This window comes from Solea solea, chromosome 3 (genome assembly GCF_958295425.1).
Source record: "Solea solea chromosome 3, fSolSol10.1, whole genome shotgun sequence".
In the NCBI taxonomy this organism is placed as follows: Eukaryota; Metazoa; Chordata; class Actinopteri; order Pleuronectiformes; family Soleidae; genus Solea; species Solea solea.
In genome coordinates, this window is record NC_081136.1 from 5,439,152 (window position 1) to 5,465,224 (window position 26,073).

The window sequence follows — 26,073 nt, forward strand, 5'->3', positions numbered from 1 at the left end:
TAACAAACTGGAGACTGTGCACTGACTCATTGACATTCATTTCACCTAAAGCCAAAGGCATCCATTACAAAGCCACTGTTGACACTTGATTTTGTAAACCCAAAAGTCCCCTCAGGGGCCACAAGGGCGTGCCCACACTGCCTCTTCTGTAAGTCCCTGCTCTTCCCTGTTTGTCCTTTCCCCAATATTTATTGACATAAAACTTAAAAGGTCATATTTTCTCACTAAACACATATTTCTTATGTTTATTTTTCACAATATTGTGTTCTTCTTAATAAAATAACTGACTCCTTCTCTTGTTTCCTGAGCTAATTTTGATTCCGAATACTACAAACTCGAGTATCTGCAGATACCACTATCAGCCCGATACAGTCATTTCAGACTTCTCAAACTAACACATTTGTGCCATTTCAAGCTCTTTCAAAGACATACCTTTTACACGTCTGTCATTTGTGACGACAAACAAGATCACAAACACTTTTGTCCTATTTGTCCGTAATGTAACAGCACATTCCCAAACAGCTTCCTGTCATCGGCATAGAGGTTGACTCCAGAAAAGACAACACGCACTTCGCCACACAGTCCCATCTAATCTCAGATATTTTACACCATTTATTGACCATCTCTATCATGTCATTTGTCTCTGATGTTGATTCAAACAAAGTCATTGACCCATGTGACACTGTTTTGACCTGCGGACGTTCAGTTTTTTTGTTTTTTTCTGGTTTATTTCATCAGCGAGCAGGAAACTGTTTAGATCAACAAACGGCTGCCACAGCATGGTTTCCTGCTTCCTCTACTGGGTGTAGCCTCATACACGATCATGGTTACCTTTAGTTTCCTCGGAACCACATACATTTACGTTATACTGTACGGGCCGAGATAAACAGCAAGCGAACTAATCATGTCTAATTACGTACATTCACTGTTGGATATATTAGATGTACTGTATATATACAGTATATACTGTGTATATACTGAATTTATTCTACTTATATCCACACGTTGCTGTCCTCCTTATTCCCACCAACATAAAGTGCTTAAATTGTAATACACAGCTGTTTAATAAAAAACAACAACCTTCTATTCTGTTTGAGAGCAGATACAGAAGTGTCACTATCTCAGATCACTCGATTTACATCTCACTATAATGTTATTATGGAACAATTGATGGGTAACCATGGAAATGATCCTGTCGACTGTAGCTGTATTGAACCTGAAGTGAGTTTACGCGCTCGCACAGCTGGTGAAATTGATCTTCACCGTGCAAAGTTTCCTGTAAATGATAACATCAAGCAAGAGCTGCAGATGTGACTATTTGTCATCTCAAGTATTCTCACACAGAAAGAAAAAAGAATCCGGCTTGTTTGACTGTTTGAATGTGATGAAATACACCTCATGCAATGTTCCATTTATGCTGCTGAACATTGCCTCAGCATCCGTACAGAGACAGACATTTCATAACCACTTTGAGTGCTTGTGTGAAAGTTTTATTAAATTGTAGTAGTTGCTTTTTGGCTAAATCCTCACCATTTTAGGACAATTAAAAGATTACAAATGATTTGTTATTATTTACACTGCTTTACATGACCAGGTCTTATAAATACAGAAACTGATTCAGTCATTATTTTTCTGTGTATTACTTTTCATTTCCGTGTTGGATTCAGATTTCGAACCATTTTTTGTTTCATGGCAGGCTTTTCTGTTTAATTCCAACAGTCATAAAACTTATATTTAAAGCAAAGTTTGAAATGATTTCACAAATATTGTCCGAGGTGAACTCTACTGGAGCGGCTCGACACCGGCCAGAGTCTCGACTGCGTTTCCCGCCTCGCTGTCGCTCCTCGCCTTCTTGCTCTTGAAAGGCTTGGTGAGTTTGACGGACAGCGAGTGCAGGGCAGTGCTCTCGTCCGGACAGCTGCTGCGGCCGCTGCGGCTGAAGGTGGACGTGCTCCTGCTCTCCGAGTTGGTGCCCTCAAACAGTTTACCCATGAAGCTGAGGCCGGCCTGGCGGATGTGGGAGCTGCCGGCGAACACGTAGAGGATGGGATTGACTGCGCTGCTGAAGTAGGCGAAGGCCGTGACGTTTGGTCGAGCGACTTTAGCCGCCACGATCAACGATTTGTTGTCTTGTAAAAGACCGACCACCTTAGGAAAGAGAGGAAAGAAGGCTGAATAAATGAGGGAAGGAAGGAAACCAGTGAGTAAGGCTATTATTGTTAGCATTAGTATTGCTTGTAATACTTTGTAATACTATAAAAATATCACGACTAGAGATGGCAAGATACCACTTTTCCTTGTATGATACCAATACCACAAACTTGAGTATCTACCAATACCGATATGTGTCCGGTACAGTCATTTTAGACCTTTCAAACTAAAAAGTGGTGTTAAAATGGTTTGTCGTAGCATCATTATAATTATTAGTGAAGTCAGTCATTTTGATTCAACATGTTTCAATCTCCGATGGTCGTTTTATCCCTTAAAAAAAATTGCCCTTGTCACAACAGTAACTCAAGCCAAACCTCTATGATGTTGACGATGTGATACGGCAGCCAGAACACGACAAAGGCACTAATGATCATCAGGATGAGGCGAGTGCCTCGGCCTTTGCGCTGGAACATGGCGCTCTGCAGGCGGCAGATGACGGAGGTGTAGCAGGTATTGATGAGGGTGAAGGGCACCACGCAGCCCATGATGGTCTCAAACAGGTACTGGAAGACTTTGTGACCGACGCTCTGCCAGTGGTAGGGAGCGCAGATGACCACAGTCATGTTGTTTGGTAGCTGCACCTTAAGGACGCTGTCGCCAAAAGGAAATGTTTGGACACAGTGGTTTGTTAGGTATTTATATAAGGAGAGTTGACCCAAAAAATGAAAATTCACTCATTATCTAGAGTACATACGGCGGAGTAGTGGTTATTGCACATCAAACTGCACATTTTTGAGTTTCAGAATTTGACTTGAAAGAGTGTTTATTTACACTAGGAATGGGTTCCAGGTTACATTAAATTAAATCCAGTGTGTCTCCACTGTCTAATATGTGGTACAGGTATTGCCACAAGGAGGCAGCAACAAGCATTTAGTTGGTGAACTGAGAAAATATACAGCTACTGACTTTGCACAGGAAGATAATTCACTCTCTCATCATCCTCCTCTTCCTCACATTTACACTGGTATATTGCAATTAGATTAAGATATAAGATAGAGATACAGTAAGGTGACTATTTTTATAAGTATTTATTTTTATTTGTTTTTCTTTTCCACACACTCTGACCAAAATTCCTCAGCTCCACTCCGATCACATATCCTGGTATACACCGGAGAACAGTATTTCTGATTGACCACCGGAGGAAGCTGACGTACCACTGGTGGTACACGTACCACAGTTTGAGAACCATGGATGAAAACGACGCTGTTTTGAGTCGGATTTGAATGCCAGCTCCTTTGGACACTTGGACGAAGACCTACATTTGGCGTCCACATTAATGGCAGCCCATGGCCAAGTGGAAGGGAATAAGGTTTGTAAGCGGAGGGTCAAATCAGTTCAAATCCCGCGACAGGTTGAGAGCTGGGGTGCCCCTGAGCAAAGTACCCAACCACCCTTGCTCTTGGACCCAGTTTGTGTGTGTGTGTTCACTGCTGGTGTGTAATCGGAATGAGTTAAATCAGAGGTCATACTATAGCTATCACTAATTCTTAGGGTGGCAACTCCATTGTGGTGCACAGTGGTGAGAACATCCCACTTTAAAAACACTTTCATTCCATTGCAATACACATTCTCCACTCTGAACACCCCTCAACAAGCACATGACATACATATTTTAACGCTTTATGCACGAGGCCTAAAGTGTTGTTTGTGTTGTGATGTTTAATGCTATTTAGTGTTGGAACCTGCTCAGGAAAAAAAGATCTATACTGAAAACAAATTCCACCAGCGTGGCTGTGGGGTCATTACAGAATCAATCAATTGATCTAAAACATGCAGGGCAGGGGTCCCTGAGGACCTGTATAGGGAAACACTGCCTTAAATATTACAGGCTCAAAGCTAAAAAAAGAGGTTTTCATCTCACCTGCGGTAAAAAGGCATCGGCAGAGCCAGGATGAACGCCACAGTCCACAACCCGAGCAGGAGAAACAGCAGTGAGCGCTTGGTCCGCATTCTCTGGGAGATGAAGGGCCTTGTGACAGCCAGCCATCGGTCCATGCTCATCAGGCAGATGAGGTAAATGGATACATACATGTTCACGTTCGACAGGTAGTGCACCAGCTTGCACGGCGCCGACCCAAACTCCCAGCCCCGGCCTCCGGCCAGGTACCGCAGGAGCATGGGCGCGCTGAGCAGCACAAAGGCGTCCGCCATTGCCAGGTTCAGAACCAACAAACAGGTTACTGAGCGCTTCTTCACTTTACAGAACACCGACCAAGCCACAAACAGGTTCCCGGGGAAGCCCAGCACGAACGCCAGGGTCAGGATGGCGATGCCGACCTGGGCCGAGACGCTGATGGGCAACGCCTGGGCGGCGGAGGTGGTGGTGGTGGTGATATTAGTCACCATCTCGAAACAAACCGTTCGAACGCTATCAGCTTGTCTCCCTTACAAGTGAAACAGAGTCAACCTTTCAAAAGACAAAAAGGAAGGAAACAGGATATGTCGTTTAAACATTTTTGCAAGCGTTGCACAACATACCCTCATTTTTATTTCTTTATCCACACAACGGAGAACACTCTTGCAAACGTCTTAAAATGATACGTTTACCGTTGTCACTGCATACACACAAAAAAAATGGGTTTCTGTTTTTTGTCATTTTGGTAACACAACTTTATGATTTCTCTCTGCCGTTTAACCCTTTGACACCTAAGCCTCAAGATGTCTATCCGAACGTTTTTGTGTGAGTAAGTGCTTTTGCCCATTTTTGTCCAGAAAAAAATTGTCGTTTTACAACATTTGTTTGAGTCAAAAAAGGCACATTATTCCATAGAATATTGCGTTTCGTGGTTCAAACAAAAACCTGAAACCTGCTCAGTACTTAACACAAAAACAAAGCCCAGCGACAGCACTGAGCAGTAACAATAGACCAAAATGTATGTCTTTTGCCTAAAAACACAAGAGCAATCGATGACGAACTATCTCTGATAATATGCCGATGACATGTTCACATCCTGTGCCAATTTTACAAAAAGAAAAACTGCTTTAAAAGAGGAAAATCCACGAAAGACACGGGCCTACACGCATGAAATGTGCTTTGTCTATTATTGTACATTCAAAATCAAGTGCGTCAAAAAAGGCACATTATTGCACAGGTGTTCCAATGCTTTCCTCTCTGGTGGCAAACACACAAGCAATAGTGGGAGTGAAATTAGGTAATGCAAAGTGTGCTTGTGCAAACGTGTCGTCTGCAATAAGCTCGGTGTTAAAGGGTTATTGTTCTACATGTTGAATGACAGAAAAATTGCCTGTTGGCTTTAATTTTCAGCGTTGTTTATTAATGTGTGCTGTCCTTGTTACAACTAAACCAATAAGCTTAACAATAAATCTAGTTTCAAAGTGATATCCTGGTATTAGTGCGGTAAAACTAAACTGAAATAGGCAAATGAAAATTTTTCATCCTAGATACCATGTGTCAAACTCCAGGCTTGTGGGCCCCATTCGGCCCGCCATCCAATCACATCATCGGCCCACAAGATTTCTTGCTTTCCTTCTCCCCCGATGAATACACTGATTAATAGTACACATCAAGGTACTACTATAAATCATAAAAGAAACAAAGAAATTAAATACGGACTTTAAAAACACAGAGCTGTAACCATTATTTTTGTACGCCAAATTAAAGATACACGTGACTACAGGCCTGCATGTGCTGTTCTATGGTTCATAAATGATCTACCACATTGGGAAAATCAAGTAGTTTCTTCATTTAATGAAAAATGTATTCACTAATTTTAACATTACGCATTTAAATTCGACCCCCCGAATGGTTACTAGGCAGAAATGAGCACAATACCTCTCTCAATAAAGTGGTATACCATAGTATCGCCTCCCTATTACATACTGTTAACATGTTATCAGAGTGTCACCATGAAAAAAAATACATTTTACGTTTTAGAGGTCAGTGTTCAGAGATATAAACATGTGCTGAAAAGTTATTTTTGGAAAATAAGCGTCAATTTTATAATTTCACAAAACTAATTCACAAATCCTGCTCTTGTGGGCACCTGCTTTCATAATTGAACAAACATAATTGTGACTAAAATCAAAACAGTACCCATTTCCAAACAGCTGTATCAAATAAAAATAAAACTGACCTTTAATTCCAGTTCTCTGTGTAAACCCGACACAATAAATCCACTTCACTCCACAGATTTGCCACTTCCGGAGTATTTTACACTGTATCTGTTACATCTTCAGCTTCCCCCTTTGATTTAAAGACTGTGTGGAGAGAAAAACACACAGAAAAATGATATTGTGAAAGAGTGAGGGGAAACCCAGTGACTACAGGAAACCAGAGTTTTCACACATCCTTTTGCATATCATACCACTGCATTATATCCTCAGTAGTAGAGGTGTGTGCAATCTCTTCTCAGGAAACTTTAATGATGTGGCATTCATTCCTTCATTCATGCAGCAAACTGAAACTTTGTTTCAAAACGTTGTGAAACTGTTGGCAACATAATTTGGGAAGACCAACACTTCATCATACTGTCATGGCGGTGAATAAGTGAGGGAAGCGGGGTGGGGAATGTTCCGGTAAAAAGCAACGAAAGACCTTGTTGGTACATGACATTAAATCCGTACCTTGATCGTGTTGCACCAGACCTCTTTTTCATCATATTTCCTCATAACTCAAGTGAAGAACACGACGTATTGAGTTGCAAAAACAACCTAACAAAACTCAGAGGTTTCAGGAAAAATATTGCCTGTATCTGCTTGTCGAATAATCACAAAAAAAAAAAAAAAAAAAAGTTTAAAGCTATAATTACTCATATCTTCAAGTTAAAGGGATGGTCTAATGGCACTGGGACTCAGACAGACACTTGCACCAAAGTCCATTTGTGCCATTGACTGAATCTGAACAACACATTTTAAAACACCATAGTGACAAGATGACATGACATGATCTTACTGATGGAGGCAGCAGTGGCTCGTTGATTTCCTCTATGAACTAAGGTGACAGGAGAAAGTGATGAACAAACAATTTCAATTTCCAGCCAGAGAAGGCGATCTATAGCCCCAAGAAAAAGCAGCAAAAGAATTCCCTAAGATGTCGAAGACTTACAAAGGTGTAGATTTTATTTAGTGAGCCTTTGGTCAAGTGATTACAACATCGTTATGTCCCCCTGCGAGCAGTCATTTTATCAGTGTGAGCAGGTGTCCAGGTCCCTGCTGGTTCAATGATAAGATGTTTTTTTTTGTAAAGTGACCAAATGACAATATTCTGCATGATTAATCATCATCCAAGTCTTTTCTTCCCATTAACACTTATGGACAATTTCCTGGCCCAGATTTTTCCACATACTGGTTCAAGTGCTTTCATGCGAGCCGGGCTACTATGACAGAACTTCTGACCTCCTTCTTGTACACTCAAAGTACCACCAGTAACAAGTCTTGGTACCTTGGTATAGATAACCACTGAACATCTCTTAATGCCCCTCCCCCATGTCAGCGTGTTCTAAAAGTTGCATTTTTTCATGTTTGTATTTCTATTCGCCTCGCACACTCCCTTTCCATAGAATATTTCGAGCGTTTCGTGTTCAAACAAAAACCTGAAACCTGCTCAGTACTTAACACAAAAACAAAGCCCAGCGACAGCACTGAGCAGTAACAATAGACCAAAATGTATGTCTTTTGCCTAAAAACACAAGAGCAATCGATGACGAACTATCTCTGATAATATGCCGATGACATGTTCACATCCTGTGCCAATTTTACAAAAAGAAAAACTGCTTTAAAAGAGGAAAATCCATGAAAGACACGTGCCTACACGCATGAAATGTGCTTTGTCTATTATTGTACATTCAAAATCAAGTGCCTTTGTCAACATTGAACTCTCAACTTCACTCACTCATTCAAGTCATCACCGAGATATAACAGCATGTTGCCGTTGCAGTTCAATTTAAACATTTCGCTTATGTTATGCGTTTTTTATAACATTACACAAAGAATATTACACACACAGTAAAAACAGAGTTCCCACTCTCTTTGGATGGATGTCCTAGTAAATGTACTTCTTATGAAGTTGAGTGATAAAATGTCCATAGTTTGTCTTTATGAGCTGTTCGAGGCTCTTTTCTCTTTATGCATGTTCACCACAAACAAAACAGTGTGATTTAGTGGTGCCTCGGGCAGCTAGCTGTCCCAGGAGCAGCGTGCCAGGTCACGTTTCTCCCCGTTTTCAAAAGTCTGTCTGAATTCATGTTCTGCTGCAGCAACAGAACATGTCAAAGAACCACTCTTCTTGAAATTGAAAGTTGAAATTTGCTTGTGACCCAGAGGAGGAGTAATTTACATTTTCCGTCCAGAGGAACACCAAACCAGTCCCCTACTTGCCGTTGTTCACCGGTTTGACATTAGAGCCGGAGTTGGTGAGAGAGTTTTTCTCCTTTAGCATGACAGAATCTGCTTCTTTGTCCTTGTCTTTGTCGCGACTGTTCTGGCTGCTCCGGCTCTTCCTGGTGCCTGGGTCTATCCCCGCGCCCTCAAACAAGCGCGCCATAAACGCCAGCCCCTCTCTGCGAATGTACGACTTTCCAGCGAAGAAGTAAAGCACTGGGTTCACACTGCTGCTGATGAAGGCGATGGAGGCGGTGACAGCGCGGCTGCTGTGCCATATTTTACTCAGCCTGATGAATGAAAACATGTTTTTCATCGTGATACACTTAAAGACCTAGCTTAGGCTTAGCATAGCATAAAACAGTGGATGGAAAGGGAAGCTTCTAGCTTGCTTTTATGAATTCAAAAACATACCTAGCACTTGAGGCTAGCATAGCATAAAAAAGTAGATGGAAAGGGAAGCTTCTAGCTTGCTTTTTTGAAATTAAAAAACATACCTAGCACTTGAACTTAGCATAGCATAAAAAAGTAGATGGAAAGGGAAGCAGCTAGGTTGCTTTTACAAATTGAAATACACTTAATTTTAGCATAGCATAAAACATGGATGAAAAGGGAAACAGCTTGTTTTAATTAATTAAATGCATCTAGCACTTTAGCGCTAATTTAGCCCCAAGGTAACAGAAAACACACATTTACACTCAATATTATATGGATAAAAGACTCTGCTTTCCTTTTTTATGTATGGATGAAACTAAAACCACTGAAAATCATGAGACTAGGAGATTGTAAGTAAATAAACAAGGACAGCTACATTAGCTGATTTCTTTAGAGGTAGAAACACATCATCCTCTATGACTGTCATGTTTGTAAGAAACTGCTGACTTTAGAGCAAGTCAGGCTACCACTTTCTAAGTGCTATCTGTATGCTAAAATAAAATAATCCCCAGATTTATAGTAAACAACCAGGATTAGGATTAGAATTAAAATTATCTTCAACAATTACAACATATGGACCAAATGGGTACAATCATCACTTACGTGTTTTTCACTGCACCTTCAGGACACAAGGCCCATGAAACCTGAGAGCAAATCAAAATGACTGGATTAATAACAGTGAAAAACAGTTTCTCTTGTTTTACTTTTGTAGGGTTAGACAAGATACTCAGCATACTTGCACCATGTTGATGAGATGGTAGGGCAACCAGAGGAGGCAGAAAGTCAGCACAATGGCCAGGATGAGCTTCTCGCTCCGAATTCGACGGCGGAACTTGGTCTGTCGTATCCGACGTAAGATGCACAGGTAGCTGACTAAAATGACGCTGTAGGGGATGAAACAGCCCAACACGAGCTCCAGCGAGTACTGCAGGATCGTCTGTGAAGGTTAAGATAGAGCCACACAGAGGTGAATTAGTTATGTAGTTGACACCTTGTATGACCTTGTTGATTAATTGTGATGACACCTTCCACTGGTCAGAAAATCTGGTCGTTTAGCAGTTTGATCGAAAATTGCTTCCCTGTGCCCGCTCGCTCCTGCGCTACAGGTATATACACACAAACCTTCCTCATCAGGTCTGATAATATTGCTTTACAATGCCCATTTTTCATTTGGTAAAAATGATTTGTTGCCCACTCAGTAGCGAGCTTATCCTCTGCAGGTGGTTTTCACACCCTCAGCACTTCTGAAACCTTTCATGGGTTCATCTTTAGCAGTGTTTCCACAGAGTGAAACGGTTCCATTTGGTAAGGTACATATTTCTTTTTTGCCTTTCCGTATAGGTAGATCCATGACAGTAGGCTGATTGTGCAACAGAAAAGTATCACTCCCTTGCGACCAGCGTGTCTTCAATGCCATCGGGCAAGTAACGGTACTGTTTTCAGTCCAAACCATGACTGAACCATACCATGACGTGTTTTCAGTTATACCTTCTGTCCAACCTGTTTACAGTCCTCTTTGCTTTACTAGCACAGTGTTTCCATTGTCTGTCTTAACATAAAACAAATCCCTTCCTGCGTGCAGCGCAGGAATGTCTCAGGATGACAGGAGGTCCAAAGTCTGCTACAGTAAGAAACACAGTCCTGTGAAGCTGACTCAGTATTGTGTGAACAGATCTAACATATATGAAAATGTTATGCACTACAGCTTTAATTAGAAATGAATCTTGCTCAGTTAAAGGTTTGAGGACTGAAGAGCCTCAATGGCCTACTTTTAAAGACTTTTTAAGACAATGTACAATGTTCACTCACATCCTTGGCTTTCAGGTGGAATGAGTCGCACACCACAGTTTTCCCCATAGTCTTCGTTTCTCTGTAGATAACTGCCGGAATGGAGGCGACGATCACTACCACCCACACCCCCGCCAGCACCCGCAGCACAGTCCTCCGTCCAGTGATGACACTGATGCGCTGTGGCCACAGGATGGCCACAAACCTGTAGAGGCTCATCAGCATGATGAGATGAATGGAGGCATACATGTTGGCCAGGCACAGATAGAAAAGGATCTTGCACATTGTTCTCTGGAACACCCATTTCTTCAGAGCCAGGTAGACAATGAAGAATGGCGTGAGAGCCATAAGGGAGCCATCGGCGATGGCGAGGTTGAGGATGAGGAGAGTGGTGATAGACTGCTTTCGAGCGCGGGCGAGGATGCTCCAGATGACAAAGACGTTTCCGGGGAGTCCCACGAGGAAGACGAGGCTCAGGATGAGGGCGCCTGTGGTGGTTCCGACTCTGTCATCCACGATGGTGTCGTTGACGGATGGAGTGGTGCTGTTCTGGGCCATTTTTGTTACCTGTCAAAGAGAGAAAAATAGTGAATGGTCTTTTTCAAAATGTCCAGGGTCTTACTGCTGCATAAGCAATGTCATCTTTTAGCCAGCTTTTGGCTAGCTTTGGCTTTTCTCTACCCCTTCATGTTGTTTCTGCACAAGCCTCAGTCTGACAATGCAAGTTTGTATTTCTGGAAAAGCGTGGTGCAAGCGTAACAGGTCGTGACGAGGGTTTTAATTCCTGAGCGACGAGACCAGGCATGAGAGGAGAACAAGAGTCACCATGTTGTATTATCCAAACACCAAACCAATGGAATATAATACGTCATATCACATGGCAACGACATGATGTTTGAGACAGAATAACATGAACTAAAATGTAAGTACAAGAACAAAAGACAAGAAACACAGAATTAACCACACATATGTGTAGCCTACTCCATTCAAATATTTCCTTTTACAGTTATTTTTCACTTGTTTAAATACAAAATATCACCTCATTATTCAGTAAAATACCACGTACACAACGTAACAACACAAATGGTAGCAGTTACAATCACAGCTCGGCAGAAAATGCTACATTCACTTTGCAGAACAATTGGTTGATTTTTTTATCACGTAAAACGCGTAAAAAGCCTTGGTACGCTTCTTAAACATGTCGCCGTGGATACTTTTCTACAGGGCGGGGAAACAAAACTATTGTCTAACCATTATTGTCATCTCATTTCATCATCTGATAATTCAAAGCCGCTACTTCACTTTCACTTTCAATCGCCGCCTATTGCTGGCACACTAAAATTAACCAAACTGGTTTTACATACACTATATGGACAAAAGTATTTGGCCACACCTGTTACAGTAAGCATTAAAATCTGTTTCAATCAGGCTTTGGGCTCTAGGGCCCTTATCTCCAATAAAGGACAATCTTAATGCTTCAGCAAACCAGGACATTTTGGACCATGCTATGCTTCCAACTTTGTTTTGCAACAGTTTGAGGAAGTCCCTTTTCTATTCCGACATGACTATGTCCCAGTGCACAAAACAAGGACGATAAAGATATGGTTTGACGTGGGGTTTGGTGTGGGTGAACTTAACTGACCCGCACAGACACCCAACCTCAACCCTATTGAGCGCCTTTGGGACAAACTGGAACAGAGATTGTGGGCCAGGCCTTCTCGTCCAACATCAGTGTCTGACCTCATCAAACTTTCAAGAAGTGTAGAAGCTGTTATAGCTGCAAAAGGGATCCGTTCCATATTAAAGTCCCATATATGCATTTGTATATGTCATTATCAGTCCCTGTTGATGTAATAATATGTTATCTGAATACTTTTGTCGGGTAAAAGACATTGGCTATAAGTACGCAACATTTTTCAAACATTAAAGGTTGGTGTTGAACATATTTGACCTGATTTCACCTTTAAAAACGCATAACTGTTAATTGAGTCAATCCACCAAATTCTACAAACAAAGAAATGTATCCAGAGCGTGATGATTATTTCTAGTGTGCTGGGGAAAAAAAACAACCCAAAACAATAAAACCACACCAATGAGCCAAAGTGTTGCACACCACACATGTATCTATACACAAGCTGAAAGTAGACACAAACAAAGGCACTATTTACCCTTGTTTGATGCCAGAGAAGTCAGAGGAGAACGGGCCGACCGGTTTGAAGACACAAAGGCAACAGAAACTCGCAACAATAACTGATCAATCAAAACATGCAGAACGCATCAAACCTTGGCTCCTGCCTGTTTATTATGTACCTAATAAACTGGCTGGTTAGTATATACAAATACATACATTTGGGACTGATTTAAAAAGAAGGGTATTCAAAAACACATGTAGCGTAGGTTAGCATAACAAAAAAAATGCATGAAAAGGGAAACGGCTAGCTTGATTTTACGAATTCACATCTAGCATTTAATTCTAGTTTTAGTATAAAACGTGCATATAAAAGGGAAGCAGCTAGCTTGCTTATATGAGTTGAAAAACACATGTCACACTTAAGGTTAGCATAGCAAAACAAATGTGGATGAAAAGGGGAAGTGGCTTACTTCTACAAATTCAAAAACATATATAGCACTTCATTTAGCATAGCATATAAAGTGCGTGCAAAAAGAAGCAGCGATAGCTTTCTTTTATGTAGCAGTTACGGTCGGCATAGCATAAAAAGTGGATCCAGAGGGGAAACAGCTAGCTTGTTTTAATGAATAAAATAAACTGTGTCTAGCAATAAAGGTAGCGTAGTTAGCACCAAGGTACCAGTAGACATACATTTACTGTTAAGACTCATTTAAACTCAATATTATATGGAAAAAAGACTCTGCTAAACTGGCAGGTATACACACACACATGTATTCTTTTAAAAAGTGAACCATCTGCCATCATCTTACGGGAGATACAGTTCATACAGAGGATAATTGGCTCCCGTTAAGCAACATATGTATTTATTGTCATTTCATGTCACTGGAAAAAAAAATGTTTTTAAAAAACTGACGTGCCATCGCTTGTTCGACAGAACTTTGTTAGTGCAAGATCACGCCCTGAAGACTGCCGACGCGCAAAACTATGCAATGTCAGTTCACCCTCGCATCCATTAGTCACACCCGCGTCTGCCAAAAAAACCTGTTGTGCTGTAACTACTGATTGTTACAGTATAATTCAGAGAAATCATGCTGTCGTTAAAGTGATAAACTATAGTGGTAGAGAAATGTATAAAAGAAATGTGTTTATTACATTAGTAAATCCTGAATAAGCAAATTTGGTTTGAATTAAAATAACTTATTCAGGTGTTGCAAAGTGAAGTCATATTTTTTAAGGTAGTCAACATTCTTTTCTTTTTTTTACAGCATTAAGCATTCATTAGAGTTTCTCCGTTTATTTGTAGGGTAAAAGTTGACCAAATAAAAAATATATATAAACATAAATACCTAAAATACAAGAATATAGAGCAGAGAAAACCAGTTTTTTCAGCAGCAACACCTGAGGTTATCATGCAATCGATCTATACTTGTTTTGATTAAGTAAGCGTTCACTGAGGTTCGGTAATTATTTGTTTATTTTAAGTGTTTGACACTAAATATTCCCACATTTTTTTTCCTGAATTATAGATCATAATCAGGTTATGTCAGTTCAGTTATATAGGGCATTTTTAATTGTTCAATTTTGACAAGAATGCAATGTGTACACATAAGGTGTAACATGTGTACACAGGTGTGGCCTTTTCACTATTTTAGAAAGAAACACTAGAATAATGTGGAGTCAAAAATATAAAAATACACCAAAGTGAAGCCAGTAACTTTAAAGAGCCGTTCCATTTTGTTGTGTGTTTCTCACGATGGTTGTGTTCAAAGTGCATTAGTGACGCACTGCTTTCAAAGAAGATTCTTGTTCTCGTTGTTGAAGATTCTTTTTTCTTTCTTCTTCAAAGGTTCACAGAGGCGTAACCACATGGCCAGTGTTTACACAAAGCCGGTCAAACCACACTAAAAAAAAAACCACGTCAAAGGGCACAACAATGAGACATTTTACCAAGTAAACTCATGTCAGTGTCTCCCGTTTTTAAAATCTCAAAAAAAAAAATAATTCCTGTATTTCTCCACATTTTATTGGCATTTTTGCAGTTTTTGTACAAACATAACTCATTTGACGTGAATCATTGCACAACCTCATTTACTCAAAAGGTGTGTGTGTGTGTGTGTGTGAGACTCATGCATCGACATGCTAAAACACTCCCCATACACACAGACACACACGCTACACATATGACACATAATGAATAACAGACTGGTTGAGAAATACAAGCCATACATTAAACTTAATAAATTAAAAACATATTTGCTGTGAACAGCAGCAGCGGGGAGCGTTTGACTGACTGCAGTGATTCCCTGCAGCTGTGACCGCAGTGTTTGCTCCTAACAGAAACTAAAACAGAGACACTCGTGAATGAGAGACAACTCACCTGTACGCATTAAATCACAGGAGGCCAAAAAAAATAATAAGAAAAAAAGCAAAAACGAACCCAACAACTGCCAGAAAGCTAGAGACTGAAAGTGTTTCAGTATTTTCTTGCTCTTCTTTTTATCTTTTCTTTGCCCCCCACATTTTCCACCCACACTCTCGGTCTCTCTCTCTCTCTCTCTCTCTGTCTCTCTTCATTGATTTGTCATACTTGCTGTAACATGCAGTGAACTGAAGGCGTGTCACGTCTGTCCTGGCAGTCAGTCAGTCAGATCCTCATGTGTTGAGTAAGGAATTCCACCTGCAGTCAAATTAAAGGAATAGTTCAAGTGTTTTGTTTTCTTTATCCAATGCCAATGTCAAATGTATTTCTATAGCACACCTTATGGTGTTCTTTTCCATCAAGGTACAGTCTGGTACAATTAAGAAGGGTAAAGCCCGCTGGGTCAGGCTTGTCTTTCGTCAGAGACAACAAGCATCAAACGCGACACAACGGACAACGGAGCTCCGTTTGTGTCCGTTTGTCTCAACAAACAAATTGATGTTTTTTCTGTCGCCCAATCAGCTTGATTGTCGTGGTTCTAGCTCCGCCGGCACCATACCGTACCATCACTCTGGTACCTCAAGAAAAGGGTACCGAAAAATGGAACGGTTGGGGGTGGTTATCTCGGTACAGGAACCAAGGAACCGTTCCACTCTATAGAAACACGCCATTAGTTGCCCATAGTGCTGCACAGGCGCAACAAATAATAGACAATAGAAATGATTGACTCTTACATGATAAGGTAAACTATTCCAAAGACTCAGGGCAGCCTCTGCCAAGGCTCCATCACATCCAGGAGCAACTGCTTTGAGGATCTTGTTACTCTAACAAATCACATGAATATGTTGAGGCCAGCCCTTTTAAAACCTTAAAAACAAGCAATAATATCTTTCAAATCAACCCTGAATCGTGCAGGAAGTGGTGCAACGTTATCTTGCTTTGTTTTTCCGGTTAGAAGACAAGCTGCTGCATTTTGTCTGCAGACGATGAGACGACATACATGGCGCCTTTTCATTTCAGTTCTACCACGACTCGGTTCCATAAGCGAAGGTACCTGGTGCTTTTTTTAGTACCTGCTCTGTTGAGGTTCCAAGTGAGCTGAGCCGACACTTAAACACGACATTAACAGACTGATTGGTCAGAGAGTGTCGTCACTGGAAGAGTCGTGAGCCTGACGTCGGACACGAGAATCAAACCAAACAATGCCGAACTGTAGATCAATTAAAAAAGACTTGAAACCTGAAAATATGTGTTCATCGCCAACAATTAGCAAATGAAATGTCTAAAATCTCAACATTTAACAGAGGAGTCTGGCGTACTTAGCGACAGCACTGCCGAAAGCCCACGATCGTGAGCCTGAATCAAGACCGGTTCAGTCGTATTAAAACTATAAATCAACCCCTTAAATCTGCAGTGCGTAACTTTTATTTGTTTTTAATTGCTGATATTATTCTGCCTCTCTTTTGGCCTTGATGTAAAATTTATGTTTTTCTTCACGGACTTTGGTGCGGTTTGGTGAGTGGTTTACAAAGCAACAGAAGCTCCAGTTTCCAGTTGGGAAAGGCTGCTTAATATTGAGACGAAGCAGCAATATTGAGGCTACTGTGAATAACTAAAGAGAAACATTCAAATCTATACTATCTTGTAAATGTGGTTTTGCCCATATTGAAAAGACTCATGTAAGATAATGTCCCGGAAGGTTGTTTTTTTTGGAATCTTGATTGCCTCTTTATCTTTTTGTGTCTGGTGGAAACTTTGTACTTTGTGAAGGCAAAATATTATTTGTCAGGTCTTGCTGTTTCCTCGTTTCAGTGCCAGTGTGTTTTCGTCCATGCCAGATCACCAGAGCTCCTCGTCACAGCCACAGATTCCACAAATTTTCGATCCTCTTAGTGAGCGATGCTTTTATTTGTACGTTTTCTCGTCATAGCCTTTCTGCTGATACCTTAGTTAGGATTTATAGCCCTTTTGTTTTCCTCCTTGGGAGAGATTTCAGTTTATAAATTTTCACAGTCATTTTAGGAACTCCAATCACTAGGATTGTGATTTATTTTTTATTAGATAGATTGATTAGATCCAATCATTTAGATTGCGTTTTGTTTTCGACCACATTCTCGGTTAGTTAAAGATCGCCAATCAATAGGATTGTGCTTTTGAGTTAATTTCCATTTTGAAGTGTTTAGAGCTTTGTTTTCCTCCGTTTGGAGAGTTTTCTGTTTTGAGTTTTAGGTGTTAACCATAGTTTGAGTTAGTTTCCTCTTCGGAGTGATTTTTTGTTTCCCGTTCATAGTTCCGCAGCGTTTCTTTTGAAGAGGGCTGCGTTCCCCATTTGTGGTAGTTCTTCATAGCCCTGCTTTTGTTTTCCCTCAGTAAGAGGATCTGTCTTGTGTTTTGCTAACGAGTGCCAATAAAGACTATTAAAAGGCCTCTGCGTCTGAGTCCTCTCTGAACCATCTTGTCACAAGCTGCAGAAATAATGCCAGGTTTTTCTTTGCTTCTGATATCAGTGATTGTCACTTTATTAATCTCTACATTTGTGTACATCCGCATCCAGGTTGGCAAAAGATGATACAATTAAAGTTCAAATCAAAATATGGACTTAATAGATGGCAGGTGATTCCCTCAGGCAAAGATGACAATACTGAGCAGTGCAAACATGGATACGACGATACTGCAATACTGTCATTCTCAGATAGTGATCTGACAGTCTGTTTCATAACAACGCAGCGCGTTTTATTACAAAATCAACTGCAATTGCCTTCAGGTTATAAAGTTTCATCTTTGCCTGAAAGTTTCATGGCATCCGATGAAACAAAGAAGCATTTCTCGGAGCATGTGAGTGCAAGTAAACACTGCATTTAGTGCTTTTTGATTGAAGACACCAGTGGTATTAAGAAGCAGATCATTATGCAGTATGCAGTACAAGTTTGGAAAAATCATTGAAAAAACATGAACATTTGGTTAAAAGTTAGATATACAATATTAATGGACACAAGGGTCCGTGTTAAGTGAACATTTACAAAAATTTAAAAAACAAAAACATTTTCTGCTCAAAAATATCAATTTTCAAAAAAAAGTTACCGATTATGTAGTCAGCTATGAAAGGAGCCTCTCTCGCTCGTAGTAAGAGCAAACTCTAGCTGCTTCCTGGCTGAAACTGGGCTAAGTCAATACAACCACAGATCTATAAACCTGCACGATCACTTAAAGATGTTTTTGGCGTTGTTCGGCTACAAAAACAGCTACTTCCTCGTCAAAGACTTGCCTTGTTCAAAGACCTTATTGAACGCCATCTCAGCTGCCTCCTGTGGCGTGTTCGCATCTTTGCCCGCATTGTATCCGGCGACACCACCTACTATTGCTCCTGTTCCCAACACTGCTGTGGCACCTATTAGTTTCATTTTTCCCCCGGTTGCTACTCCTACGGCTTTCTTTGCTGCCGTTTGGAGGCCTTTGGCTTGAACTAACTGTGAAAGGCAGCCCACAGACGACACATCGAATCCTACCATAAATGCTGCGGCAAAAAACACTCCTAGTACTGCTCCTGTTGCAATTGCTGCCATTTTAATCAAAAGTCTGTTAGATACATTGATTTTAGCTTGGTTCAATATTACTTCCTGAGACATGTTTGGGGATGACTGTCTAATGCAATCTACCTCATTCCGTATGTCGTCCCTCACTTCTTGCAGCATCTTGTTGGTGTAGTAGCCTCCATTATTTTCTATCATCATCTTGTAAATTGTGCTCAGAAGGTCTTCCACCTGCTTGCTGCTGTAGTTGCCCTGCGGTTTGTTCTTTTGGGGGTTATTATTGAAGACAATGTACCGGCCACCACACTTCTGCACCAGAAAATCCAGATTCCTATTCTCACGGATCAAGTCCTGAATCTTACTCCCTTCAGCGAGTTGGTCACCATGAGTGAAGACGACAACAGCAAACTTCAGAGCATCTTCAGAGAAGGTTTTTTGGATTTCGGCGATGACTTCCTGCTCCTGCTGAGTGAATCTCTCACTTTTAAGCACAATGAGAAAAACGTGAGGCCCTGGCGCGCATTCTGTGATACCCCTCATCATCTGAGATCTAATCTCCTCCTCCTGTCTGTCTGTATCAAAGTAACCAGGGGTGTCGATCAAAGTGATGTCTCTTCCATTGACAGTTCTTGTTTCAACCTTACATTTACTTGTTTTCGAAGTGAATGAAGAGCTTGTGGGGAACAAATTCTCCTCCCCAAATATGCTGTTAGCTAGAGTGCTTTTCCCGGATCCAGTCTTTCCAAGCAAGAAAATCCTCGTTGGAGTCGACACTGGAGAAAAAAAAATTTATTCAGTATTGTACATTTGTTTTTTCTTGTCTGTGTACCGGATTCATGTCAAATATGTCAGCAATGCGTGATTTATTTACCTCTTGTGCAATATATCTTGCACAAGAGGGACTTTAATGTAAAGATCTATACTCACCTTGGTCAGGCTGATCAGTATCTTTTAGAAATTCTTTGAAGACCTGCAGAGACAAGGATCACTAGTGTGAAATGAAAATTCCAGGTATACACACCAATGCAGAGTAAATGTTAACTAATATTTAGCGCTTGCTGGATTGAAATTAGGACTGTTGTGAGCTCTACATTTAATCTCGCAATCATTTACGTTTACATAAATGTCTATATTCACAAATCAGTGTGGAAAAGACTTACTGCTTACTGAATTTTGACCAATTAAAGGTTTCACCCATGATTTATGGTACAATGCATTTCCATTACCTCGGTAGCCTCTGTGTCATTGGGGTGGATGGCAATTCGAATCAGGAATTCAGGTGTTCTGTTCAGTTGGTTCTGTTTAAATTCCCGAATTTCCTCCAGTAGAACCCTGGCCACCAAGTTTCTGGGAAACTCCAAGAGCATCCCAGCTCCGACTACAGGGAAAGCAACGGATCCAAACCTGTGATTCTCACAGGAAGATAGGACTTGTTTGATGCCCATTCTCAAAACCTGCAAATGGTCAGAATTTAATGATTTCTGATGGTACATGCTTGTTATTGTGTATAATTTTTTTTTTTCCAAAGGAAAATAGCTCATGAAAGCAGTGAGACACATTAGAAAACTCCTTCATTGTTTCACCTGGACTGCACCTCCGTCTTCATCGCCATCATAGGAACATAGGTTGAGGAAGGACACTGCATTGAATGGATGTCCTCTAAAGCCCTGGTGAACCAGAACTGCATCACCAGGGAACGAATCAAGTCCTGCTTCCCTTTTGAACTCAGCGTTCAACTGGGATCCGACAATTTCAGCCAAAGTCCTTCCAATATTGGTGGAGAAAGGATTGTTTTCAACCATGGGACATACCACAACATCCACCTAAGAGGAAACCAGAGGATTAAACTGGAAATTGAACGCAGATCTAGACCAATTTTTACTGAAAGGGCAAGGCTGAGACCAGCATGCAGCCGCACTGTTGGGCCATCTGTAGAACTGTTTCTTCTGAACACACACACACTTGTTATTTGCTTTCATTTATTTAAATTAATTTAATCAGATTCACAATACTCACCCTCTGTTTTTCAATGACTTCCTGAACAACCTCGAAACGGACACTGTCTGCAGGAGGTCCAGCAGTGGCTCCTCTGTCTGTGTATTGGGAGTCAACATCCATATGAAACTCCGACTCACTAGGTGGACCAAATCTGGAACTATTCCTTTGCAAAAGCCTGTCACATGCTTCTTGCATGGCCCTCACCACCTCTTCTCTGTTATCAATCAAGATGATTTTTCTCAGACTCTCACACTCTTCCTGATTACCAAACTCTTTCACAGCAGTCGCAATAGCCTCAGAGCAGATAGGAGCACCAAACACCCCCGAGCTGATACAGGGTATGGCAATAGAGTACATCGCCATTCCTTCAGCCTTATTCAGAGCGGAGTGTATAGTTTTTTCCAGCAAAAGCCTTCCTCTGCCAGCTGTGTCTCCAGCTACAGGACCAACAGCATGCAGCAGTCTCCGACAGCGCAGGTCCCCCCCTGTGGTCGCTACCACTTCACCTATGGGAATTTTCCCATTCCGCTTTACTATGTCATTACTCTCCCTCTGTACTTCAGGTCCGCCTGCTTCACTCAGAGCAGCAGCAAGACCTCGGCAGTGATCCAGATCTTCATTGGCAGCATTAACCAGGGCTTCAGCATCCTGTTTGGTGATGTCACCATGACACACCACTACCTGGAGCCCATCACAAAGGGTGTAGCTGGCAACTATTCCTTCATTCAAAGAAGATGCCACCTGTTTGGAATTGTTTTGCCCCTGAACTGGGTGCATTTCTGATGGGACAAGAAATTCATCCAGCAGGTTTCTGAGTTCAGTCACTTTGCTGGAAGGCCCTTCCAGCACCAACCTGGGCTCAGAGGAAAGTGTGAAAGGGTGGAAGGTAACCTCTGAGAAATCTGAGCCCTGCTGCAACAGCAGTTCTGGTAGCTCTTGTGCCAACTCTGAGAAAGGGATTGATTTTAGCAAAATAAACTCTGTGACAGTTTGATTCAGGTCTTCAACCTCTTTGGTGTGGCCCAGTAAGCATATAGTGCTGTTAGAATTAAACAGGACATTGGCCCTACATTGCCACTGGTTCATCTCATTTGTCTTGGACTTAAGTATCCTCCGAAGTTCCACTGACAAATTATAGCAGTTAGGAACATCAATATCTACTTCCTTGAATTCAGCCTGCAGTGCTGCCTCTGCAACATCTAGTTTATCTACAAAGACGGAGAAGAAACAAAGCTCCCTGTCTTGCAACTCTATTTCCACATCATCACCAAGCTGTAAGAAGTCGCCTAGCATCCCTTGGCCTCCATAAGCTTTCCTAAGAAAGGCCAAAAGATGTGGGCTCAACTTAGAAACTGTCCTTTCTGACACCAGACTCGCTTTTTCAGATATCCAATCACCAGCCTTGAGAATTTCCCTCACAGGACCTTCCAAAACTACCTGAGCTGCATCTCTCTGTGTGACCTTAACACCTGGAAATTTTTCTCTCAAACCGTTCTCCAATTCTCTCCACAGAAGGCGGAGTTTGGCCTCACCAAGTCGCCGAGTGGTAGTGTGCTTCTCATTTAAAAAGGACCCTTGAAATTTAAGAGCATAGTCCTCTACATCCATTAATACAGCAGTAACCTGGGCATGTTTTCCAACCACAACAGCCATACCAATTTCATCGTACACTTTCACCTGATCTGAGGAGAGGTGAGAGCTGCAATACTTAAGCAAAGCCTTGATTTTGTGGGAATCCACCTCAAAGTGGCACAGGTAGCCATCAAAGAGCCGGTCCACCTCAGCTTTCCAGTTTGTGCCTTCATCTGCAGCAGCAGGATGAGCTAATCTCCTGACTAAAACCCTGCCCTTCTCTGGGTAAAACTGAGCAGTGCAGGCCATTGAGGCAAGTTCTGTCTCTAGCTCTTTCCCAGCCTTGTCACATTCCTTAAGATAATTCTGTAGGTAATTATCACACTGTAGTTCATACTCTTCACCACTTGATGGAGGTATTGAGGCAGGAGTAGACTGAGGGGAAAAAGAATGAAACACATTTTTAGTGAACTCCTTTTTGACTTGATGCAGTTAATATATTAGAAAAAATTTTCCTGTAGCTCATTTGACTGATGTTATGTTTTTATGGCCCCACAGGTTTCATTCAACAACATGAAATGCAGAAATGATGAAGTCATTTCTTTTACTCTTACCTTAGCAGGAAGTGTTAAATGAGGGTTCATGGTGGAAGTGGTGATGGGAGCAGAGGTGTCAGGTTCAAGGCTGGCTCGCACAGTGAAAACTAGAGGCCCATCTGAGAGCTCTACAACATGCTCACATTTCTGCAGGACGCGTTGTTGATCTAAGAAAAGAAGAACATTATAATCCAGTTTACTGACTTTGAAAAACAGATTTTAGCCACACAAAAAAGGGTGTCACCTTAGAGAATCTAAACCTACGTTCACTGCTTTATCTTGCCATTAGACAACCTTTTCTGAATGGAAACCGACGTTTGTAAACTGCTCAATCCCCTTCCCAAAGTCCATTGTGAAAATCAGACATTTTACAGTACGGCACAGAGGAGCAGTTGATCCACTGGTGCCTCCATCAGTATGTAAAAGTGTGTTGTTTTCCTGTTTCGCGGATTGAAACCCTTCATTTTAATTTAAAGTGACACTTATTTACCATACAAGGTGGCAGTAGACCAGCGGCTCCCGTGTGTCCCTGTGATCTAAAAACGCTGATTTACTCTATGGAATGTAGCGCAGGAGAAGAAGGCAGTTAATAAAGTGACGTTTCCAGCAAAAAGACAAGTCAACATTGTCATTTTAAACCAGTCGTTCTTTGTGTCTTTTATCTAGCCTTAGTGACAGCTAGCACACATCAAAGTCAGTTGGATTATTTTTTATTCCTTTATTTATCTTTCTTTCTATATGTGTATATATATATATATTTATATATATGTATATATATATATATATACACACACACACACACACACACGTACATACACATATGTATATACACATATACACACACATAGTATTTTGTGTTGAGGGAAAATTCACTAATCCTTGTAAAAAAAAAAAAAACAATTTCCAAAGTTTTAACACTAGTACAGTGAATGGGATACGGAAACCTTTGTCCCTTTCCCTCTGTCTCTTTATCTTTTCTCTCTTCTCACTTAGTTTCACTTTCACGTGAAAGTGAAACTAACAATAGGCGACCATCCGTCCTCACAAAAGCCAGGGAACCTGAAACACGGGGCGTTTTGACATGGTGAATGTTGATTTAATTTAACTTAATTTAATCCAGCAAACTGTGAAAACACTGTGAGGACACAATGTGTTGTGTCCGACACATCACAGACGTACAGCAATGCAGTCCCTAGCCCCCTTACCCTAACCCAGACAAAATGTCCCCACAAATGCATAAATACAAGTATGCACACACACGCGCGGTGTGGTTTTCCGTAACTTCAGAGGACATTGACTTTCTCTCATTACCCTGGGTACTTCCGCTTACCTGAACCATAACTTCTAAAACATTCCTCTTAAAATTAAATGATTTACAAAATGAGGACTCGCTTTGTGTCCCCATAAGAAGGAGCGGTCTCCTGGATGTGGGTGTGTAAACAATTGTAGGTGACCCACAACATGACACACAGACACACACAAACAAAACACACCACGGTGTACACACCGTTCCATACACTTACGCTTTTGCCTCCTGTACGCAACACTGTAGACTGTGTCGTTGACTCTGGTCAGTCGCCCACAGTCACCCCCGCCAGACTTGTTTTGCAGACTGAGATAGTTCTGTACTCTCTGCCTCTGCCGCTCCTCCAGCGGAACGGGACAGTCAAAGAAAACAGGATACTGGTAAATATCTGCCATGTTCGCCGTGTGGAGTGCGATCTGCTCCGCTGAGTCACTCAGCAGTGTGCAGCTATGTTTAGGAAGTGCTGCTGCAGGGAAGGAAAGAGGAGGTTCATACTGTGGAGGATGACTGAGTTGTCTGGTCTGTTGTTAACCCTAGAGTGTCACTGAGGTTGGGGAAATCTTTGCTCTGCTATCAGCTGTAATAAACACTCACATGTTCCAAAGTGCAAGACTATATGTAGAAGTTCTTGATTATTATATATATATTTTTTTTACCCTAACAAAGTGACATTAGTGGCATTTATTTGGTTTTGCCGAGGTTTTCAAACTTGGCAGTCGAAAAAAGGAGACGCCATCATCAAGAACATGAATAATAGTCAAACAATAACGCAAGAGAAATTATGGAAAAGTCACAAAACGAGAACACACGACTACACCACACTACAATTTGTCCACGATAACGACGGTACATGATGATACAGTGATTATGAGATACTCTATTTGCAGGGGTGTCAAACATACGGCTCGCAGGCCAGAACCCAACCCACCCAAGGGTCCAATTCGGCCCACGGGATGAATTTGTTCAAATTTAAAATTACATTTGTCAGTTTCAGACACTTTGTATTTACTCACAAAACATCCGGTTTGAAGACCTGACAACTGAGAACTTAAATCTGTATCATATTACATTACATTTCAATTAGAAGACGCTTTTATCCAAAGCGACTTACAATGGAACTGAGTACAATCGAGCCACTCCACCTCATATCAAATAAATGCATAGTTGTTAATGTAAATATGCAATATTTCTGCTCTTTCCTGGCAACATTCAGGAGTTTTTTGTCGCGGTGGAAAGGTGAAATTGACAGAAACCATGTTTTACGTTATGGTATTATCTTTTCCGTGCGTACCCAACACGTGGAAGCCTTGTTTACGTTTTTTTTGACCAATGATATAGCAGACAGATTTGATCGACACCCCTTTTAGCCAATTATTTGTTAAACCATAGGGCAGTGGAAGTTATGTTTCCAGGGCAACTCCAAAGAGGAGGACGGGGTATTCCGGACATATGGCCACCCTAGTAATGTCAGTTTTTCCCTTATAGACTTTGGTGTAGGAGAGTTAGTGATGTACAACCTTTAGTTTCCACCACATAAAACATCTGTATATGAATAAATTAATAAGTTACATCACAGACTTAAATCTGAATGTGTGCGTGGCGAAGGCCGACGTTTCTCATACAACCACACATTTAGAAAAAAACGAAACAAAAAACGAAACAGCTTGATGTCGACACAAAACCTGACATACCTGTCCTCTTTGACAAAGCAGGGTTTGTTTGATTATGAATATTTTTAGCTTCTTGGC

The 26,073-nt window shown here is 41.2% G+C and overlaps 2 protein-coding genes across 2 annotated transcripts; both read right to left on the reverse strand.

Annotated features, from left to right (window-relative positions):
- Positions 1 to 1,482: 1,482 nt before the first annotated feature.
- On the reverse strand, positions 1,483 to 6,598 carry ltb4r (leukotriene B4 receptor). Its single transcript, XM_058624703.1, has 4 exons — positions 6,306 to 6,598; positions 4,073 to 4,618; positions 2,526 to 2,802; positions 1,483 to 2,148 (listed from the first exon to the last, which is right to left on the reverse strand). Exons 2-4 carry the CDS (start codon positions 4,555 to 4,557, stop codon positions 1,783 to 1,785), a joined length of 1,128 nt encoding a protein of 375 aa, XP_058480686.1. The 5' UTR covers positions 4,558 to 4,618; positions 6,306 to 6,598; the 3' UTR covers positions 1,483 to 1,782.
- A 669-nt stretch (positions 6,599 to 7,267) lies between these two features.
- Positions 7,268 to 24,924, reverse strand: ltb4r2a (leukotriene B4 receptor 2a). The gene is made up of 11 exons (XM_058624692.1): positions 24,543 to 24,924; positions 23,038 to 23,186; positions 20,870 to 22,858; positions 20,437 to 20,676; positions 20,080 to 20,307; positions 19,781 to 19,823; positions 18,980 to 19,626; positions 10,795 to 11,340; positions 9,722 to 9,922; positions 9,589 to 9,629; positions 7,268 to 8,840 (listed from the first exon to the last, which is right to left on the reverse strand). The coding sequence occupies exons 1-11, from the start codon at positions 24,718 to 24,720 to the stop codon at positions 8,540 to 8,542; spliced, it is 4,563 nt and encodes a 1,520-aa protein (XP_058480675.1). The 5' UTR covers positions 24,721 to 24,924; the 3' UTR covers positions 7,268 to 8,539.
- Positions 24,925 to 26,073: the final 1,149 nt, after the last annotated feature.

Excerpts from the sequence above, each read along its gene's own strand:
- ltb4r (XM_058624703.1), bottom strand. The coding sequence starts at position 4,557 with ATGGTGACTAATATCACCACCACCACCACCTCCGCCGCCCAGGCGTTG. Across the intron at positions 2,803-4,072 it reads CCGATGCCTTTTTACCGCAG|CGTCCTTAAGGTGCAGCTAC; the intron begins GTGAGATGAAAA and ends TTTTGGCGACAG. Across the intron at positions 2,149-2,525 it reads ACATCGTCAACATCATAGAG|GTGGTCGGTCTTTTACAAGA; the intron begins GTTTGGCTTGAG and ends CTCTTTCCTAAG.
- ltb4r2a (XM_058624692.1), bottom strand. The coding sequence starts at position 24,720 with ATGGCAGATATTTACCAGTATCCTGTTTTCTTTGACTGTCCCGTTCCG. Across the intron at positions 20,677-20,869 it reads AAGTCATTGAAAAACAGAGG|GTGGATGTTGTGGTATGTCC; the intron begins GTGAGTATTGTG and ends GTTTCCTCTTAG. Across the intron at positions 19,824-20,079 it reads ATGACACAGAGGCTACCGAG|GTCTTCAAAGAATTTCTAAA; the intron begins GTAATGGAAATG and ends TTGTCTCTGCAG.